This window comes from Parus major, chromosome 3 (assembly GCF_001522545.3).
Source record: "Parus major isolate Abel chromosome 3, Parus_major1.1, whole genome shotgun sequence".
NCBI classification, from domain to species: domain Eukaryota; kingdom Metazoa; phylum Chordata; class Aves; order Passeriformes; family Paridae; genus Parus; species Parus major.
The window spans coordinates 16,493,245-16,513,314 of NC_031770.1; the positions used below are offsets into that span (position 1 = coordinate 16,493,245).

A 20,070-nucleotide genomic window follows, 5' to 3' on the forward strand; every position below is an offset into this window, starting at 1 on the left:
GCCTTCAGCTTGTTGAGCACACTGAAGCTCCTCTCTAGTATGGGAAGGGTAGCATGGGACAAAAGTGAATTGACCATGTTAATGCTGTGTTTTGGCAATAACTCCTACCCAGGTTATTTCTCCTCACTGCAATTGCTCTCTTGCTTTTGTTGTACTGATGCAGCCACTTCCTAGGCTACCCTCTGTGTCACCTACTTGCCTTTAGTGTTGTGGGTTCCTTGTGACACCAAACCAGTTCCCTGATGTGGCTCTAACAAATTTGTGCCAGCACAACAGAGGCAGGATTATATAAAAACACTGGTTGGTGAAGAAGGACTGGAATATTTTAAACCACCAGTAGCACCAAACACTATTGACCAACTGCATCTTCAGTAGTGCCAGAATTAAAAGAAATGCCCTATCTTGAACCAGCTCTACACTTTGGCAGATTTATTTGGGAACTGTTTAGCTCCTGCCAAGTTAAAAAGGAACAAGCACTTGCTCTAGGATATTCCTACATTGAGGATTAGCCTAGAGCATTATTGTGTCTCGAGAGCCAGAGGGGTGTTCACTGGCAATTCAGGACTTTGACACACTCAAAGAGTATCCTTTTGAAAACAGCTGTATAACAACAGGACTTGGACTGATTCTTCAACAGAAGAGAAATAAGTAGGCGAAGTGCTTGAAGCTTTTTAAGATTTTGGACAAGAAAGAAAAGTCGAAAGTTGAATATATATAGATCTATACATAAATTGAACAAGTTTCAGTGTTCTATGGTCTATTTCTGTAGGAGAGAATGGCCTCAGAACAGAGGTGGTCTTTCTAGTGCAGGGCCAGAGGATAATGCAGTTTGCAGCTGGTGTGTGTCTTTTCCTGAGTATTTATGTAGCTTTAGATTTCAAAGATTTTCTGGTTGTAAATGCACCAAAAGTGTGAATATCTTCCCAGAGAAAAGGTTCATTTTCCCATGGAATCACGTCCCCAAAAAGCAAGTGGTGCAATTTACAGAAGTCACACTTCTGAAGTGTCATTTTAAATGCTTTTGTTTCAAACACCTGAGCACACCTCGTGTTTCACCGGCATTTCAGAGTTAGTGCCTGAAAAAAGCAATGAGTGAAAACACTGGCACAGGCCTGAGGGAGGGCTTTCCTTCACTTGATACAGATCCATCTCTTCCCTGGAAGGAAAGGTAAGTACATCTAATGCACAAAGCAGCAGGGAACTGGACAGCTTATAGAGGGAAGGAACTGGCACAGGTTTAGAAATACCACCAACAGCAGACACAACAACAGCTGCTGGCCTTCAGCCAAAGGGCTCCATTCCATTGCACTCACCTGCACGGTCCTAATAAACAAGTTCCTCAAAAGCCACTCATGTAAACACCCCTTCTTGCTGGAGCGTGCTGGAATTGCTTCCACTGGTTTGCCGAGAGCTGCAGCTTCTGCTCTCGCTGCTGTAGGTGGCACTGGACTGACACGGAGGATGTGTCCGCTTCCAGCAGCGCTGACAAAGCCTGGCCCCGCAGCACGGGGCACCTGAGCCGAGTCCCGCGGGTGCTGCTGAGGAGCGGGGACATCGGGTCACCTTTACAGCGCTCTGCCTCTTCCTGAAATAGTCACAATCAATCCCTCTGATCCCTCCACAACTCATTCTTACACAACGTTTTGCTTTCTGGAGAATGTTGGCATTTGAAAGGTTTGTTTTCAGCGATGTCTATTCTCGGGAAGGTGCTATTTTTAAGTCCTAAAGCTTTCTCCAAGACATTTAACTGGAAGTGGTACTGCCTGCACCCCTGTTAGCATTGCCACCTCAGCTGGCTTGGCTTTGTTTAGAGCTGAGCAATTAGGGTGGCTTTGCAGATTAACGTGCCTAATAGTGACACCTGAAGGGAGGGAGGTGACAACTCTGACCTCACCCAGCTGTAGAGGAGGGGCTGGAAAGGCACCACTGCTTTCCAGCCCTGCTAGAGGCTGGGCTCATCCAGGGGAGTTAGTCTGGGTTTAGAGCCAGCAGCTGTGCAGGCTTGGAAAGTTTCCCGGTGGCCTGAATGCATGAGCTGCCTGTCCTGCTTCTCCCTGCTGCCTTCGCTGGCTGCCTCCAACCAGGCACAAGGAAGCAGGAATTTGCACAAAACTTGCAGGGCAGAAAGGAGCTCTTGAAAGACCTGTCTGGGCTGTATGGAAGGGAGTGTTTATAATGAGCCAGCCAGCTTGTGAAACATCTGCTGGGAATATTGCACATCTCAGTGAAGATATGAATGGGCTGCCCAGGGAGGTGATTGAATCACCATCCCTAGAGTTACTTCAAAGCTGGGTAGATTTGGCCATGGTTTAGTGGAGGGCTTGGCAGTGCTGTTTTAATGCTTGGACTCCATAATCCCGGAGGTTTTTTTCAACTTAAACAATTCTCTGAGGTCTGGTGGCAATAGATGGCACTTTATGGCCAGTGAGATGCTGTACCCAGCATCTGGTAATCACCTGGCACCACCCAAGAGACCACTGGGCAGGAAGTTGGTGGTCACCTGGGAAGTAATAATTATGAACCGATTGCATTCATTTCCAGCAACCAGAAAACAGGTTTTCAAAGGGGATAGAGGCATCCCAGGCTTCCAAAGAGGCAAAATCGTCATGAGTAAAATCAGAAGGAAAATGTAGAAAACCCATAAATAAACTTTAGGAAAGCTTTAAAACAAAATTAATAAATAGCTTGGAAAAAGCAAACAAAAACCCACCCTGACTTAAGAGTTATCTAAAAAAGAATACTGAGAGCTGTGGATTGTTCACATGACTTTCCAGGGTCCAGCATCTCCAGATAATCTATTATCTCCTGCCATGGTTAAAAAATCTTTCTTGCCTGGAGTGCCCAAGCATCTCCAGAGCACAGGCCAGAGGCAGCAGCCATGATGAGCTTTTTACTCTATTTTACTCTGAAATGTGCTGATGTTGTTCGCACTGCTCTCCTACACCTGCTCCAGGAGTGGACAGAGGAGCACCAAGTCCCCTAAAAACTTCAAAGTCCTGCAGGATCTCTGTCACACTCCCTGCCACTCCCGTCACCTCCCCACCCCCCATTTGTCCTGGGTTCCCCTTTCCCAGACTGCAGCTGTTGCCAGCCAAAGCCAGAGGAGCTCCCTGATTATCACCTTTGCTGGGATGTGGATTGGGCATCTGACTTTCCACTTACACAGGCAATTAGAAGGCTGCCCTGAAAGGCAAAGTGTCAGACACCCTTGGTAGGAGTCTGTGAAGTACAAATGGGGAAAAAAACAAGAGAGAGAGGAAATAAGGCCTCACCAGCTGGGAAAAGCTGCAACTTCTCACAGATTTTGAAAGAAAATGGTAAAGCAGCCTTGTTTTGAGTGAAACCATGGAGAGATCACACAGGGTAATGTAGTCCAGCTAGCAGCAGCATTTAATGTGGCTTGAAACTTTTGTTCTCTCTCCTAGAATGGAGATAATGGGTAGAGATAACAGTGAGAGAAAGTGCTGCTGGCATGCCCAGGCCTCTCTCTTAAGGAAAGCTCTCCTGAGACTGATAGGACCAGCTCCAGACCCTGTGTCCAGTCCCATTAACTACTGCAGGCCCTTAAAGGTCACCCTGTGAGCAGTGCCATGTGAGCCAGCCAGAGCTCACACTCATGATAAGCTCATACTTCTGACAAGATTTAATTCAGGCACTGCCACGCGAACACTCACACAAGGACCTACCCTGGAGTGTGGGACTAACAGGGCTGTTGAAGTCCTCCACGTGAAGAGCACACACCTCCTGCTCCTTGAGCAACACTTGGGTGCTCTGTGCTTTCAGCAGTGCAGGAGGATGCCTGACAGCTTAACGCTGGTTTTGCCTCAAAGCACTTCTCAATTTTTTAAAATTGTTTCTGGCTCTATGTGGTTCATTATGCCCCTGCACTGCTGTTCTTTTTTATTTTATTACAGCACAGCATCAATGACAATGCTGAACCACGTTGCTGCCAGGTATCTGAGATGTTCTGCCTTTCCTCAGAGACTGTGATGCTGCTCAGATGGAAAGGAGAACATGACAGCTTGGCAGCTTTTGTGTGCGTTACAAGTTGTACCCATGCAAGTAGCACACAGAAGGTGTCACAGCAAATACAGCCTGGATAGAAGATGACAGGCTGGGAGATAATTACCTGTAGCACGGGCTGATGTCTGAAAAAGCCCCAGGTGCGGCAGTATTTCATCCACAGCCTTCTGCCCAGGAGTTTACAGTGTAGAAGTCTCTGGAGCCTTCTCCAAATCAGCCAAGCCTCCAAGTCTGCAACATTTTCGTTGCAAAGCTGTCTGGAGTTTAGAGGAGCAGTGTCCTGTTTCTGCAAAAGTGGGGAGCTTCAGTGCAAATGTAAGCTCAAAACCAGCCCCAGCAGAGATGCTGTGACATCTGTGCAGCTGTCCTAGCCATAAATCCAAGTATCCATGCAGGCGGCAGGGCAGGCAGGGCTTTACAGCTCACGGATTTGCAGCCTGCAATACCCACAGTTCTCCCCACAGTAACACCAGGTCTCCTTGGCCACCACCTCCCCCTCCCCGCCCTCCAGGTGTCACACACATGCACATAGACCCACCGCTCGCTTCTGTGCACCTCCTGTCCACAGGACACCCGAGCAAAGACAGCCAGACAAAGCAAGGGGTGCCGGACACAGCACAGGATCCTGGTGGAGGGGAGGAGCCTTGTCCGCCCCGCCGCTCCTGCGATGCTCTGCTCCCCATTTCCCACAACAGCCTGCCCCAAATTGCACGGCATGGAATTTCTCCTGGGATAGAGGATGAATGATGTCTGAAGTGCAAGTGCTGGAGGCTGGAGGGAAGCCAGGGTTAATGCTCTTCGTTCTCAGACAGCAAGCAGCTCAAACACTTTTTTCCCCAGGCTCAGTGTGTGGCTAGATCATCGCCTTTGTTCTTCGTGGTGATAGCTCCTGGCCTTCAGGCTGTGCCCTGCCCCGAGCTGGGTGGAGAGGACCTGGGGCTGAATGCCAATGCCATTAAGATAGATACTACATAGTCATGAGAAGGGAATGGCCGGAGATCATTCCAGCTCATCCAATTCTGACTCCAGAGTCGCATAGTCCTGTAGCCCAGAGCTGCTGAATGGTGAGTCTGTACTTTTGCCTTTTCTCCTCCCCTTAAAGCTCTTTTGCCACGTGTTTACACAAGTGAGAGGTGCCAGCCTACCCATGAGGTGATGGCAGAGATGTCTGGGTGACCTCAGACCCGGGGTCCTGCAGAGCAGCTGGAACACTCATATCTTCCTGATGGATGATACAGAACCGCTGCAGACAGGTCCCTCTTTTCCTGTGGTCCATGGGCACCCTGTCTTGCCAGACAAACACATTTCAGAGTCCTTGCACCAGCAACAGGTTCAACCAGAGCCTCAGGGATCACATCCCACCCTCTAACAGAGATAGTCAGCAGCAAATGCTTCATCCCCAGAGCCACTGCCATCTCAGTGGGTTATGAGCCGAGAGGAAGAGTCTGACATGAAGGCGGAAATCGTTAGCATTACCTGGCACCCTGGCCAGCAGTTCAGAACAGTTCACGTAGGGATTAAACCACGTTATCATAGCGTGTCTCCAGGGTATGTGTTGGTCAGACGTCCAGCAGGACGGGTCGGGGTTAAAACGGGAGGCAGCTCATCCCTTCCTGCACTGCAGCTTCAGCTGAGCCCTCCCTGCAGGTTCTGCCACCGCTGCGGCTCAGGGGGAGAGCACCACCTCCTGCTGGCAGATAAGAGCCTAGCTTTTCTCCTTAAGAAAGTGTTGGTTTAAACTCCGCAGCAGCTCGGGATGAAGCGCTGGCAGTGCAGGCTCTGCTCTGCCTGCTGATTCAGCCCAGTCCCTGGGGGAGCAGATGAACTTCACCGGGAGAAGGAGGGATCACACGGGTAGCTAAGAGCTGTTACAGCGTGTATGTTTATAGGAGCTGGGCACTGGATACCCACGGAAGTATGACAGATCTTTTCCCCTCCACTTTTAGAGCTAAGAATAAATAAAAGGAAACACATGGCAACTTTAATACTTGTGTTTTATTGTTTCCTTGATTTTGAAAGCACACACAACTTGAAAAATATCCCTAAATTGAAATAACTGTAATACAGAATCAGAAAAACAAACTGTTACTCATGGAAGCAAACCTAAGTCCTAATAGTCCAGTTGATTCCAGGATTCTAAATTCTGCCTAAAACTGTTAATCCCGTGGTGCAGAGGCAAAAAATATAAACCTTTGAGTTTCAGATAATATTTTATGTACATGTAGATATGTATATGTACATGCAATACATATTCACATAAATACGTTTCTTTGAGCTCTAGGCAATATTTGATGTACCTATATATATGTCTGTAATCAATATGTAGATACTCAGCATGTAGACAATAACACATTTATTCATACTCTCTGTACATGTGTGCATGTACAGATTATATACATGTAAGTGCTTCCGCTCTGCAGCTCACCAAAAACACAGCTTGCACAGACAAGGACCAGACCCAGCAGCCTAAGAATGAAAAGCCGAGCCCACACATTTCTTCTTCACCTGGTGATGGGCACTCTTCTTTTGCCTGGAGCTGTTTGCAATACTCCAGGGTGGGGGCTGAAATAAATTCAGTGAAATTTAGCTGGCACCAAGGGGACCTCAAGAAGCACTAGGCTCCTTAGGCACTCCTCCCATATGTGAAGTGCGTGTTCCTCTGAGCCCGTCTAGACGGACAGTGCCTCTAAGTGCACTCTCTCTGCAGGCCAGCAGGGCCCCAGTGCTGCTGATCCTTGCAGGCAGGAACTCCCCAGGACCTTCATCACTGGCCCCGGGGCTGGGGGCCGGGGTGGCTCTTGGCAGGGCTGGTGGGAATAGATGACACCCCAGGCCACCCGCTCGTCACACCAGCGCCACGCCGTCCGTCACGCAGCTGCACCGCTCCACGATCATGTTGGGGAACTCGGCCGCCTCAATCTCGGTGTGGTTACCCCTCTTGACGAGGTAGATGATGGGCAGCGCGGAGCTCCCGGCCACGGCGCAGGAGCGCTGCCCGGAGCCGAGGCGGCGCAGGGCGCGGGGCGGCTGCAGGCAGCTCCCGGAGCAGCGGAACGCCTGGAACCCCGCCGGCTCCAGGATCCAGTGCTGAGCCCACGGCAGCTCGCGGAAGCTGATGTAGTGTTTCTGCCGGCAGCAGGTGGATTTCCCCATCGCCGACTCCTCCCTGCAGTCCCCAGCGCTCCTGGACACCAAGGGAGAAACAGGAATGGGTGCTATAACTGGAAAGTGGGGGAAATCAGCCCTGCTGCCAATGGCACAGGTGGGCTCTGAGACATGAAACCCGGGCCGTGCTCAGGGTTTGAGCATTCAGACAACAGATTTAGGGAAGAGGAGAGGTGGGATTCAGCAGTAGCTAACTACTTCATTCACAGCTAGTAAACTCTTGTGAGGGTAAGAGCTGCCTACCCTGGGTTTGCCCCCCTGCCACAATAATTCAGGGGCAAAATTACACCAGAGACAGTACAGATTTAGGTTTCATACATACCCATAGTCATCCAAGTTGAGAGTGTAAAGCACCAGCTCAGGCTTGCCTAGGGCTTTATCCTTGGGGTCCTGCGAGGTGAAGCGCACGGCTTTGGCCATTTCCGAGGCATAGCTGCCCATCCTTTCCCCTTCGATCCACACCTCCAGGAACATCGGCTCCCGCCTCTTGTTTCGCAGCCAGTAATGCACGGCCTGGGTCACATCAAAGCTCTTCCAGCCCGAATCATGAATAGCAACCAGCCTGTATGACAAGGGCTGGCATTAGAAAAGCCTACCAGATAAATCCTGGCAGTTTTTGCAGCAGAATAATTTACTTTCTGTAGATTACCACAGGCCTTGATTACATGATCATTTTTGCTCTGGGTGAGCACCCACAGCAGTTAACTGCCACCTCAAAAAGAAGCATACAGATCTAACAGACCCCGAAGAGACAGAAAAAAACTCTCTCTACATGCTCATACAAAAAACTAAGTGTTGCAGGATCATGTGCAGCCTCAGTATTGGTGACAATAGCCTGGTAAACACCAGGCTCCCACCTGCTCCTGTCTGAGCTGCATTAGAGCCATAAGTTTCTAGTCTAGTCTAGTTCTGCCTTCAAGGGTTGCAAAACTTCCACAGAGCTCACCATTGCAAAATCAGATGCTTTTTGCAAAATTTATTTGTTTAAACCAGCTAATAAAATGGCCAGTGGAAAGAATACCATCAGCCAGTAACCCACTTGAGTTAGTGACAGAGAATTGGACCAGGAGGAGGATTTTAGCGGGGAAGATGTAGCAGTACATGGCATCATTTAATAGATTATTTCAAGGAATCATCATATATTGCTATCTTAGCATAATATCTGCTACAAGCTCATTCTGGGTTTAGAGGCCATATAAACTGGCTGTATCACATCACATTTACATCCCTTCAGATGTAAACTCCATCAGACTGAGCTGAGGCACAATCACATGATACCCAAATGCACCCCAGTTGACTCAAACACTGTAATTCCAGCAGAGGCCCCTTTCTTACCTGGAATCTATCAGGGAGGTCCTGTTGGTACCATCATGATGCTGCTGCACCCAGTATACACTGACTCTGGCGTTGGAGACAGGCCTGTGAGACTGCTTGGCAGGAAGGTTTGCTCTGTCCAGAGGCTTTTTGAAGAGTTTCAGTTCAGCCATTGTGACTTCACTGTTTTTAGGTATTCTGCCCTCCATGTCAAACATCAGCTTCTGGTGTGTGGTTGTGTCAGAGTAGAGGACTTCTCCCGTCATACCTGTGCAGTTGGGGACAAAAAAGATAGCCTGTCACTGCCATCCTGCTGAGCAAAGCCACCACATTTCATGCACAATTATCATCACAACACACTCCTTCCATGCTCCCAGTCGAGCCCACGTGCAGCAGAGACAGCCGCTAAACACAGCTTTTCTAATGTATACCTAAATCAATGTCTTGCAAATGCCCTAATTATTCTCCTGTGTCTGGGTCTCTGCAGTCTGGAAGAACTAAATCTCTGACATAATATAACCTCAAATTGAGCACACCTCTAAAGGTGTACACCTCTGTGCCAGTGCTGGGCATGAGAGCAGGAAACTGCACCACTTCGAATGACAAAGTATTTTCATTTGCTGCCCCGGGTGCTGTGTATGTCCTTTGAAAGCACAGTAAGCTCTAAGTGCCATTGTACAGCCACTATTGTATCTGTATGGCTATTTTCCTCCTTGATAGTTTTTCCTGTAAAAAACAAACTTAAACAAGAAAGAGATGAGAGAGAGTGAAACATCCTCCAAGACGTGTGATTCCTATTAGAGGACTTGCTGTAGATTTCACCCAAAACCTACGTGGCCTGCACTTTTTTCCCCCCCACCTGCCCAGACTGTTCCCAGGGTACCAAGGCTTCTATCAAGCTCCAGCAGCATCCTGTCCTTTGGAAGGACTGTTGGACCCCCTCTCCAGGTGCAAGGAGTGCTTGTCAATCTTTCCGATGCTGTCGCATGCACCTCCTCTGCCCAGCTGAGCTTTGGAGCCAAACCCGACCCTCATTCCCCTTTCCCCTCGGGGGTTTGCCTCTGCCCATTCTGCGGCCGGCCGGGAGAGCCCCGGCAGATTCCGCTGGCCCAGCAGGGTGCTTGGGATGCTGCCAGCAGCAGAAACGCTACCTGTGTGTCCCGGGATCCCTCTGAGGATGCCAGCCAGGCTCGGCAAAGCCCGGCGCTTCACCCTCTGCCGCTTCAGCATGGACATGTACTTGTTCTTCACGTGGTCTGGGATAACCAGATCCACCAAGTCTCTCTTATGAAGTTTAGGGACCTCGGACAGCCCCAGCTGCTTCAGCACCACCTCCTTGAACCCTTCCTGGGTAAACGCTTGCACCGTGAGGACGAGGCAGAGCACGCAGAGCATCCAGGCACACCTCAGTTCCATCCTCCCCCGTCAGCGAAGCAGTTCTCTGCCGGGCAGAGATGAAGGGGGGATCTCCCTGGGGCTGCTCTCGGCAGAGATGTGCTGGCAGGCTGCCCGAGCTGGAGGGATGTCCGCAGTGCCGGGGTTTTATAGCCAGCCTCGTCCCACTGGCACAACAAATTTCACAAGTGGGGATGAAGCAAAGGACTTAAAAGGATCACTCCCCTCTTGGTAGACACATGCCAGTTTAACACCTTCATCCACTGCAAAGTTAATACAAGAAGGTTTAGGGGGCTCCCAGATTCCTTAACGGGTAAAAAATTCCCATTGTTTTTTAATTCCCTGTAAATATTTGCCCAGAACTCCCCTGAGCCACAAGTGTCCCCTGTTCAGCCTTGCTAGGAAGGAAGCACAGCTGCAGAATACATTGCTACATGTACTACCCCATATGACTCTTAAAGGCAGCATCAATCTTTACTGCAGGGAACTTGCTACTTTAAACAGCCAATATCAATCAGGAGAAGCTTTAGTTTTAGCTGGAAGTCCATCTTTATAGCAAGCATTGAAAAATAATTTAAATCCTTGGGGTGTGGTGGGGGCTCGGTTCCACTTTGATGTCTAAGTATTTGTATCAAGTGTATGAATCAGGGCAGTGAATCACAGCAGTTGAATGATTTATGGCCTTTTATGCTGCTTCTGAATCACAGAAGGTGGAAGATGTACGGGTGTGACATTTTAGAAAAATGTCCCATCACTCTTTATGGATTCCTGTGGATTTCATAATACTCATGCTTAGAAGAAAAAGGCTTTATGTAAAGGCAGATCACTTCCCAGTGAACATGAGAAACCACTTCACTGTTCCCCAGCATGGATAAAGAATATCAGTATTTTGAATGCTGTTAACAACCACAATAGAGCCCTGGCTCTAGACAGTGAAGCTGATCTGAAGGCTGGGGTGAGGAGGCTGGATGTTTACCTTGTAACATTTAAACTGGAAACGTACACCCCTTTCTTCCCTGGCCTTTGCTAGCATAAGATGTGGAAATCTATTTTTGGCACCAATCTCAGGATAACTGAGTTGAAAAAATAAAATGTGATTGATAAAAGCATGAAGGAGCATGGCACTTGAGCCAGATTCTCATCCCCTCCAGCAGCCGCATACCTGAGCCTACATACAAATGCCTTCAGCATCAAAGGCCCTTTGGATTTTATATGCCTCTGTAAATGATTTAAAATTGGTCCAATTTCATCCAATGCCCAGGCTGAATGGTGTGCCCTGAGGACAGTCTGGCTGGAGGATGCAATGTAATGAACTTGTACAAAATCACCCCTGTGGCTCATCCCTCATTAAAACAAGTGTTAGCTGAGGGAGGCAGCCTGTTTTGTACTCAGGGGAAGGCAATAAAGCTGTCTGAAAGAGCCCCACTCAACATTTCTGTTACTGCTCACTTTGTCTTGACAACCTTTTAAGAAACTTGTCTACTTAAACATGATAAAGCCTCTGATAGATGTTAAAAGGGCACCTTACTTAGCTAAATTGAGTTTTAAGAGGAAAATGGAACAGACTACAAAGTAACAGCCTGTGCATGGCCTAAGGCAGTGCATTCTTTAATCCTGCACTTTGTGTAGCATCTTTCTCCAGAGAAGAATTTCAGACATGCATTCGTATATTAATTCAAAATACATCCATTCTCAAGACAAAAACAGCAGTCAAAAATATCCACTTCATTTGTCAGCTTCAAGTTCAGCTCATGTCAAATACTCCCACGCTTGCAAATAAGAAGGAAGGTTTTTCCTGAAATCTTTGAGACCCCCTCAGCCCTTTAGGAGAGCTCCATGCACCCAGCTCTTCCCCCAGGACTCTCCAGTCAAATGGCACATTACTGATTCCCAGAGGCCAGGGCAAAAGAACTGTCACACAAGGAGATGTGTCAGAGTCTTGGAAACCACCTGAGCAACGTTCAGATGCCTGACAAAGTTTTCTGCAGATGGGCTAAGTGCTGGCCAGCTCAATTCCAGCAGGGAATTTGTTAGGTTTTATATGGCCACCTGGATAAAACTGTAGTCCATGGATTTGTAACGGTCTCTCTCTTATGTCAGAAGACGTGATCCCACAGTTTTTTATCCATCCAATTAATCTTGGCTCCAGAGAGTGGTCCTATTCTGCAGTGAGCATTCTTCAAAAGACCATGACAACATGAAATGAAAATGTCTGATTGCTCCAGCAGCACCCAGCTTTCTTGTATCCTGATGTGATTTCTCCTGTGATTGAAGCCAAATCCACCCGGACTCTCCACTGTCCAGTGTGTATTGGAAGGTGATTTATGGGCTTCACACCCAAAATAAAATTATTGACCAAACACACTTGAAGCTCAGCTAAGAAGAAAACAGAGGATGTGTATTGCAGGCTTTTCACAGGGGAGTGATTATCTGGTCCAATTGGAGGATTTGCCATTCCCCCTTTGTCGTGCAAACAAGAAAAAGTCAGGAATTTTATAATGGCTCTTTCTGTGTAATGTGTATTAGAACCTGCATGGCACTTTTGGAACGTCAAACAGAGGATTCAAAGAGTCTGCAAGGGGTGAAGTATGAGCAACTCCCAGTTTTAATAAAAATCAGTACTTAGTGGAGAGAGAATCTCTATATTTAAGCTTTTAATTTTCTTACAAGCACTTCTGTAAGACATTTGCTGGACACATCCATGCAATGATTTTTGGTAAATAAGTCCAATGGGATCAAAGAGAAAGTGTGAAAGGCTTACCCTAATTATGTAGCTATTATCCTGGGAAACAAGACTGTCTGAAATGTATTTGCACTATTTGAGGATCTGAATATTAAACTACTGAAGATTTAATTGCCATGGACATCACTCTTTTTTTATTACAGCTGGGCCCATATTAAAACAGCTTGTGCTTGAGTGATGGGAAAGGCAACAGTTTTTGTGTGCTCCAAGAAGTGCCCATGTTTGTGCAATATGTTTGTCTTACTGAGATGGGAATACAGCTCTGGGTAGATTTTTGCTCTGTTTTTCCATAAAGTCACAGCCTTCTCAATCTGGGAGTGTAGAAGTAAAAAATAGTGGTTAAGATGCAGGTATATATATGACAAGTTAAAAAAGAATTCAAGTACAAGTTCTGTTTCACATGCTTTTTCAGCTTCAAACACACCAAGTTTTACACAGCTAACAAAACACTGCAGAAGAGGCTGGTCATGTTTAGATGCTTCAAAACTGGAAGTAAACTGCAGGCTATGAATGAAGGCATTCCCCCCTCAAACTGCCTCACCAATGCACCCACCAGCCACCCAACAGTGCTCCAAACTGAATATTCTCAGCAGCAAACCCAGGCTACACACCCTAAAGTGTGATTTCACAGGAATCTTTAGCTTCTTTCTCAGTTGTCATGGCCTGTGCTGGTGGTGGGGCCTCTGTTCCTCTGCAGGGACTGGCCCTGAACCAAACAGGTCTAGACAGAGAGTGTGGAGCTCACCAAACCTGCTCAAAGCCCTGTTCAACCTGGTCTTGAACACTTCTGGGGATGGGGCAGCCAGAGCTTCCCTGGACAACCTGTTCCAGTGCCTCACCATCCTCACAGTAAAGGGTTTCCTCTTAGCATTTAAGCTAAGCCTCTCTTCTGTCACTTTGAAGCCATTCCCCCTTATCCTGTCACTACATGCCCTCTCCAGCTCCCTTGTGAGCCCCCTTTAGGTACTGGAAGGTGCTCTAAGGTGTTTCCAGAGCCTTTCCCTTTCCTAGGCTGAACAGCCCTATCTCTCTCAGCCTTCATAGCCTTCATAGGAGAGCCTGAATAGCTTGCTCAGTATACAAAGACAGAATAGAAGCACCTAGGACTTCTGTAAGCCAATACAGCTCACTGGAGCTTGCTCCCATGGCCTCAGCTTGTTCTGCAAGTATCTGACATGGAAAAGTTTCCAGAAGGTAAGGCCTGATAACACAAGACATCTGGATGTCTCCCAGGGCTAGACTGAAAACAGCAGAGCTGCTCAATGCAGTTGTATTGATCTTTCTGCTGATTATGATTTGTTGTAAAAATTTGGCCTTGTTAATTTTTGTACCAAAAGGCTTTCTGCTCAGTCAGGTATCACTTGACTTACCTGCCCCCCCTGTATTCCCTTTTCCCTTCCAGTGGGTATAAAGTCATAAAAGGGACATTAGATTTGTGTTGTGAGCTCTGGCTAACTTGACTCTGGGAAACAGAACTTCCTGTCCCATGTCTGAGATGAATCTGAGTGCACAGATCTCGTTCTAAAGATGCTGTAACCTCAGCCTCAGTCCCTAGTGTTTACTCTCCTGCTGAGGAGCCAGTTTCTGTAGCAACTTTTGTGGTCCAAACAAACACCTGCTCCAGCTATACAGAATTTGTCCAGCTCATTTAATCTAGGCAAGGACATGAGACTGTTTTTCCTCATCACCTCATCGCCAGACTGAGCTGACCATTTCCAATGGAAATATCTGAAAGATCACATCCTATTGGGTTCTTCTCTTCTGGTGCTGTGTATCTCAGATTGCACTGACATAAGCACATCTTCCATAGGCAGCTTCTGCTTTTACTCATGAGCTTGTTTTGGTCAGATGGCCAGGACAATAGGCTGTCTGTCTGAGGAGCAATGGATAAAATGTCCAAAGTTCCCCCATGTCCTTGGTCAGCTGATGTCAGCTGGCTCACCCACAGGGGTTTGTGTTGGCAGCGTTTGCAAAGTGCCAGTGTTCTGGCAGAAAGGAGATCTTCAAGATTTATTTTTTTTTTAGCAGAAAAGCAAACACAACTGTTTAAATACAGCATTTTCTATGCCTTCAGCAGTCTCCTCCCCACCGCCCCAGTCTGTTCCTTGTTTGTAGCTGAGGAAGCAGGACTCATCACCCCTCTGATGGCTGCAGCATAGGCTGCTGGCAAAAACACTGACATTTAGCTAATGTAGTTGAATCAGATAAATAAGCATACAGCCCTGAATTGCTTGCTTTACATCACAGTCCACTATATTAAGGAACATTCTAATTACTGAGAAATACTGAATTCTGTAGGAGCATCACTTAATTTCTAATCAGACCCCATTTATCAGCTAGTTAAAATGCTGCTTTTCCCTTGCAAATGTATATACAGTGTAGCAGTTTATCAGCTTTTTTTTGAAGTACGTTTCTTCTGCCTTAATGTGCAGAATCAATGTCCCATAACCCTTACTGATTCTGTGCCAAGTTTGTGTGTCATTTGACATTCCAAAAACCGAGTGATGTCCCCATTTTCCTCTCATGCTAATACAGTTGGAATACTATTCCTACTGCATCTGTGGCACTGAGTAACCTGGCTTAATTATGGATTGTATTTCCTCCAGTTAATTTTAGCTCTAATAACTTTCGCTTCACTGAACAGAGTGTCCTCTTTTGCTAAGAAAGAGAGAAAATGAATCACTTTTCCCCAACTCAGATAGAGAAAGAATAACACTATATTCTAGCAGCTGTAGTTTATTTCTATTACCAGGAGAAGCTGTAAAGCCAGAAAGATTATGAAATACATGTTAATGAAATTTGAATCATTCACATTACTAACTTTGCTGGAAGATTTTTTTTTCTACAGGCCAAAAATAAAGATAAAAGGCCAAGATGAGTGAGAGCTAAAAAGCAACCTCTTCTGATAAAAATGATGAGCTGCTGTGCAAAACAGTAATTTGTTAGTGGAGTGCAAAGAAACTCTAAAAAGGGCTGTTACTTGCACAGAAAATCACAAAACCTAATGCAAGATTGTAGAAGGCAAAATTAAGTGATAACACGCAGATGACAAGACAGAATTGATAGTTTAGACTTCTGGTATACCACAGAGTGAAGAGCAGCTGCCCAAAGGCTTCTGCTAGTCCTCACTGAGATATTCAAAATTAGCTTGGGCAGTGCCTTAGCAAATCTACTGATTGGCAAAAAGGTACCTGCAACAATAGGAAAATGAGCTAAACTACTCACATGGTTGTTTTCCATCTGTCACATCTGCTGCTGAAGTGACTCTGGGTGTATTGCATGTCTGTGGGCTTTACACCATGGAACTTAGATGTATTCAGTTTCAAAAATAATTACTTGCACATGGCTTTTGTCCTTGATGTTAACAGCACATTAGTGCTGTGATCAAAAGAATGGTGAGGTAGAGCTCGGAATGGGCCCAGCAACAACACCAGGCCTGGCTGTCTGAGCTCTGGGCAAGCTGGGCTCATACAGGGAGAACATGTCTGAGAGGCTTCCAGGAAGCTGGGAGTTTCAAGAGGTACAAAACCATCTTGGAAATCATGATCTGGATCAGACTATACCCCCTCATCCTGGTGTTTGATGCTCATTAGTTTTAAACAGAAAGAGGCTGTAAGCATTTCACTGAACTTTTGCAGGAAGATTTTCTTTGTCTTCAGAATGCTGACGTCTCTTCTGAGAATGGTCTTAAAGGCCTGTAGATTATTTGAAATGCATTGTAAAAGATTTTAGATCTGTAAATAAAATTTCAAATCATTCACTCATTTTTAAAATATAGTGAGCTGGTTACTATTACTGGTGATCTATTATTTATCCTCTTCATTCCATTCCCTTTTGTCTAGATTGGGTAGTTTGTCATACCTTTGAGAATTGCACAACAACAAATATCAAAATAGCAGCCTAATTTACTTTTGTTTTCAAATAATGCTTCAACGTTCAGAAAGAAGGATGTGTGGACAGACTGCTCCTACTCAAGCAGTTACTACGAAGCTGTTTTCACTTATTTATATTACCATGTCATTGATTTTTAACATTTTTGAATGTTACTACTATTTAATTAAAAATAATTCAGAAGAAAAGAACTGATAAAAACACCTTTTTTTTTGTGTAGTTGACTCCAAAACAGAACATAAAAGGATATTTTACTTCATGGCACAGGAAATTATGTAATTTCCTGCCATGCACTCATATCTATGTAAAAAAGGAGTATAAGGTCTCGGATATAACATGGCCCTTAAAAGAGCAAAACATAAAGCTCTGTGATCTGACCAGTTTTAATCCTTTTAGCATTCATACTGCAGCACCATGGGAGATGCATCATGGTCATTTGATTTTAAAAGGGAATTTAGCCACACTTGGTCAGGTCACTTGAAGCGTGAAACACAAACTTCAGTTGTTTGGTGTTTTTTTTTCTTTTTCTTACCTTACCATTTGCTTATTCAAAACCATTAATCCAGGAATGGCAAACATTTCCACGTAGCAATCAAATGCATTTCTGAACCTTGATTTTGGCTTTGACATATGGTTCTGCAGGAAATGCCATGAATTTGAAGCTGGCATCTGTCAGCTTTCCAGGCTGAATAACTAAAGACATGGGTACTAAAATTTATTTTATCTATGCAGCATGGCTCTTAGCTTCAGCAGTTGCCAGTGCAGAATCCAGGGTCTTTTGAAAAAATCATACACATGGAGATTTTTCAAAGGTACAAGAAGGAATTTAGAGTCCATTTCTCACTGAGCAAAACTTGGGTGCTTAGTCCCTTTTCTCTGCTCTGATTCTAAAATAGAGCAAGGAATATTTTGACTTGTGACAGCAAAGCTAGAAATAATTACTACAATTTGAGCAGAGGCATAGATAACCTGAGAATAAATTTGAAATGATTGATCATTTTGACCACCTCTGTTGGAAAACCTGGAAGCAGAGTACAAGAAAACAATGTTTTCAAGGAAGTTCCATTTCTGCAAATCCAATGGGAGGAATCTGAAAATCATTACATGAAGCAGATTTGGAAAACTGTCTCGTAAAACTCTTTGAAGGCTTCACTGTTTGATTTGTTTTCAGTCCCTTATGGTAGAAAAGCTTAACTCTGGTCTTCACCATGTTTCCAGCCTGGTAAACTGTTGAACATTTGCTGTAAATGAGAAAATTCTGTGATTCATAACAGAACATGAAAATATACTGTTGCTTCGGTTGCCTTGAAACGGATCTAGAAACCACAGCAATGACAGAACACAGTGGTCTTGTTTCCTAAGTGGAAGGGAAGTGGTTCCTTAACACAATTTCATTTCCATTGAGAAATGCTCTCACTATGATAATTTGAATAATAAGTTCAAGTTCTTACACTGATGTATGAAACTCTTGTAATCTTCACAGGAACTACGGTGCAAAGAATTTACAATCACCCTGGCTCACTGTTGCCCACAGCAGTTGGCAATTTGGGGCCTTAAACCTCAGTTCTGCTCATACCAGGGCTCTGCATGCAGCACCTGCTCTCTTAGCTGTGCCTGTACAGGAGCTGACCCAGACAGGGTGCAAAAGAAAAGGTGCACCATGTTGTGAAGGCAGGAAAAGTTTGCCTAGGTGCTCCCATGTAACACTGATCCTTTCTTCCATCCTGGACTTTATCTCATTCCAAAAACCATACCACTTTACAGGACCTGCTCTTTTCCCAGATTAATTCTGACCACTCACTCTATCACTACCAAATATATAACTGAATATATAAACAACTAATTCAGTGAATCTAAATATAATCATCTGCTTTACTGAAACTGTACATAATATCAGTAGGAAAGGAGAGCTGAAAACATCTGGGCTCTCTTCCCAGTTCTGTCCCTGAGTCAGGACTATGACCTTGAGCAAACTGCCTTGGCCAAAATTTTCAAGTCTGTATTTAGACATGAAAATAAATAAGCTGATTTTCAAAGGCACCAGCCAAGCACAGCTTCTATCAACAAAACTCTAATCACCTCTACTAACTCTAACGATTACTGTACTTAAAGTATCTTAGTAAAACAAACCATGTCCCTCTTGCCATCTGTTACAGGGAAGAAAGTTCTCCATTGATCCATAAATCACCTGTGTCTAAGCTGCTCAGTTTGCAGTGACTACATTACTTTCCCTTTTTACACAGATTAGGCCACAGTCATGAGGCCATGTCAAACATGCCAAGTCCATCTAGAAGAGATGTGAGGAAATACCTTTATATCCTTTGCATACCTTTGAAAGGAGAAAGATGAAACAGAAATAAAAGTGATTTAGAGAGAGTAAAAAAAAAAAAAACACAGGAAAGGAAGTATGCAAAAGGATGAATGGGGGGAGGAAATAAAATACAACAGATAAAGGGAGGAAAGAGTGGACAGGGAGGGACAGGAATGGGAATATCAGAATGTATGGTGATAATATGTCCAATGGGTAATCACACACTAAGGAATGAACAGAAGCAACTCTGCTTCCCTTAAGTGGAGGTGCCAGAAAGCACACAGTAAGGATCCACGTGCCTGTGGTGTGCCTCAAGCAGCAGTCATGCACTTGGAACTGGTTGGATGCTGCTGGTCCCCACAATTTCCAGTTGTGTTTTACTAAAGCCATGCTCCATCAGGTTCAGGAGCTTCCTTGCTGGAAAAGGCCTCACTGCTCTTGGTTGTGGCTGTTTGCTGTGGCCACAACTCTTCACATCTTCCTGTGTAAGCCACTTTGCATCCTGACACCAAGTCACCCCAGGCACTTGCCCTGCATCCCTGGCACCTGACCCCCTGCTTGGGCTCACCAGGATAATCCTGCTGTCATTAGTGGCCCCCCGTGCTCTCCTGCTCTGTCTGCTAAGGAGCCAAGTCACTGCTGCTGTGGAAATTGTAACTCAGACCTTGCCAGCTCTTTGAAATCCCCACAGTTTGGACACTGAATTCTTTTCATCTGTAAATCCAGAAGTGAGAAGGGGGAATTCCTGCCCAACAGAAGAAAAAAAAATGACTGTTCATTATGAAAGTCCTTAAAAAAACTATTTAATCTATAAATTTATAAATTACCAAGCAGCATGTTTGATGCTGACATTTTAAGGGAAATCAAGCCAGTAAACCAGGAAGTGTTGTCACCAAGGCCTTGGAACCAGGTTTTTATGTCTAAAAGCTGGGAATCTCCCTGGACTCTGCAAAGAGTGTGGACACAGCAGATCAACCATGAGTAGTTTCTTCAAAGCTGTCAAACTGAGTGGTGTTTGGAACAAAAAAATAAAAAGGGAAAAACTAGTGTTCTTCTTCTGACCCATTTGGATTAAAACTAGGATTTCAGATCTTGCTTCACAAAAATTTAGTCTCAATCCAAGGCTGCAGCAAACCCAGCTGAATTGACCCACCAATGGTTTAAACTGCAAGATCTCCTGGAGCATTTTGTGGCTCCTGCACAAACAACTACTCCTCTTCGTGCTCCA

General features: G+C 45.5%; 1 protein-coding gene and 1 long non-coding RNA gene across 3 annotated transcripts; both read right to left on the reverse strand.

Annotated features, from left to right (window-relative positions):
• Positions 1-1,258: 1,258 nt before the first annotated feature.
• Positions 1,259-4,653, reverse strand: LOC107201235. 2 transcript variants are annotated; one of them, XR_004496728.1, is made up of 3 exons: positions 4,562-4,653; positions 4,130-4,309; positions 1,259-1,585 (listed from the first exon to the last, which is right to left on the reverse strand). It is a non-coding gene; the product is annotated as an uncharacterized LOC107201235 (long non-coding RNA). The 2 variants fall into 2 exon arrangements; XR_004496727.1 differs by lacking the exon at positions 1,259-1,585 and adding an exon at positions 3,012-3,421.
• A 1,277-nt stretch (positions 4,654-5,930) lies between these two features.
• LOC107202415 (left-right determination factor 2) lies at positions 5,931-10,157 on the reverse strand. Its single transcript, XM_015623144.3, has 4 exons — positions 9,654-10,157; positions 8,524-8,770; positions 7,511-7,750; positions 5,931-7,207 (listed from the first exon to the last, which is right to left on the reverse strand). Exons 1-4 carry the CDS (start codon positions 9,916-9,918, stop codon positions 6,868-6,870), a joined length of 1,092 nt encoding a protein of 363 aa, XP_015478630.1. The 5' UTR covers positions 9,919-10,157; the 3' UTR covers positions 5,931-6,867.
• Positions 10,158-20,070: the final 9,913 nt, after the last annotated feature.